Source organism: Sinocyclocheilus grahami, unplaced genomic scaffold (assembly GCF_001515645.1).
Source record: "Sinocyclocheilus grahami isolate Dianchi unplaced genomic scaffold, SAMN03320097.WGS_v1.1 scaffold4306.1, whole genome shotgun sequence".
In the NCBI taxonomy this organism is placed as follows: domain Eukaryota; kingdom Metazoa; phylum Chordata; class Actinopteri; order Cypriniformes; family Cyprinidae; genus Sinocyclocheilus; species Sinocyclocheilus grahami.
The window spans coordinates 3,432-4,871 of NW_015509272.1; the positions used below are offsets into that span (position 1 = coordinate 3,432).

Genomic DNA, 1,440 nt, shown 5'->3' on the forward strand with positions numbered 1-1,440 from the left:
TTTTTTATCAAATTATTGCTGCCTTGGTGAGACTTCTTTAAAAAAAACTTTTTAAATAATGCTGTAACCACTGTTGAGTGCGACCAATGATCAATGACCAAATCTGCCAAACCTAAATATGTGATTACAGTCTAGCCATAAACCTATAAAAATCACCATGTACATAATTAGAAATTGTTATCTATATGCTTAAAGGCAAAATAATGGACAATTTACCGATTGTTGCCTTATCCGTCTCGATTTCAGCCAGCAGGTCTCCCTCACCGAGTTTCTCACCCACCTTCTTCTCCCAGCGCTGCACGGTGCCCATAGTCATGGTGGGGGAGAGAGCTGGGAGAAGAATCTAATGAAAGCAAGACAGAAAGTCAATAATATCAGGAATGCTTGCATATGCTTAAACTGGCCAATATCCCAAATATTTTATTTTGTTAAATATTTAACAAAATTAGTAATTCAGTTTGTAGTAATTTTCATATTTGGTCAACATCTCATACCTTCATGTGAGGTGGGAAGGAGCTTCCAGGAACTTGTGGCGAAGCAGGAGCAGCAGCAGGCGCTGCTGGAGGGGGAGGGGCAGCTGCAGGTGCAGGGGCGGAGCTAGCGATTTTATCCAATGTAAGGTCCTTAAATGCAGGGATGAGGTCAGGACTAAAGGTCAAAGGATAGATGACGTATATTAGGCGGGAAAATATCAAACATACATTCTATTTCACATACACACATATCAAACATGCAACTTTATGCTTTAATAAAAAGTCAAGATCAAGAAACATTTAGGTACATCACTAAGCCCTTTTTTTATGATGCATCGTTTCTCTGTGGTACCACAAAACCAATAGGAAAGTTTCCTCTCATTATTTTACATTATTAAGGACATTATGCAATATGTATACAGAAAACAGCAGCTCTTATGATGCTCTGTATCTTGGCAATGCAGCTAAAAATTATGCTTACTTGTCAACTGTAATGCAAATGACAGCTCCAATGGCCACATCTCTTGTACCCTGAGGGACCAAGATCTTGGCAAGGTAGCACTCCTCCAGCATTTCAAATCCAACCGTAGCCTTGTCTGTTTCAACCTGACCAAATCAAAACAGAATAGGTAGAATTCAGAATTATACCATGGGGCTGTTGAGCGTTTGATTCTGATTGGTTGACAGGTGCTCCAAGGTGCCACGCTCCATGCCGTTGCCTCATTACCATGTCAGATGTACATTCATATTCAAACATTCAACAGCTGTCATCAATTATTACTTAATCTTGTCATCATTATTAAACTATTAAGTGTCATTTTAAAAGCTGAATATTGATAGGAGTCTGTGGCTTTGTCTTGTTGGTAAAAAGCTGAATGTGCCTCACCTCAGCGATCAAATCTCCCTCATTGATTTTGTCTCCTTCTTTCTTCTCCCAGCGTGCAATGGTGCCCATCTGCATAGTGGG

At 39.9% G+C, this 1,440-nt stretch overlaps 1 protein-coding gene across 1 annotated transcript; it reads right to left on the reverse strand.

Annotated features, from left to right (window-relative positions):
* Window positions 1-124: 124 nt before the first annotated feature.
* LOC107576766 (dihydrolipoyllysine-residue acetyltransferase component of pyruvate dehydrogenase complex, mitochondrial-like) lies at window positions 125-1,434 on the reverse strand. Its single transcript, XM_016262899.1, has 5 exons — window positions 1,360-1,434; window positions 955-1,079; window positions 495-648; window positions 210-343; window positions 125-143 (listed from the first exon to the last, which is right to left on the reverse strand). Exons 1-5 carry the CDS (start codon window positions 1,432-1,434, stop codon window positions 125-127), a joined length of 507 nt encoding a protein of 168 aa, XP_016118385.1.
* Window positions 1,435-1,440: the final 6 nt, after the last annotated feature.

Excerpts from the sequence above, each read along its gene's own strand:
- LOC107576766 (XM_016262899.1), bottom strand. The coding sequence starts at position 1,434 with ATGCAGATGGGCACCATTGCACGCTGGGAGAAGAAAGAAGGAGACAAA. Across the intron at positions 1,080-1,359 it reads AGGGAGATTTGATCGCTGAG|GTTGAAACAGACAAGGCTAC; the intron begins GTGAGGCACATT and ends TGATTTGGTCAG. Across the intron at positions 344-494 it reads CCTTCCCACCTCACATGAAG|ATTCTTCTCCCAGCTCTCTC; the intron begins GTATGAGATGTT and ends TGCTTTCATTAG.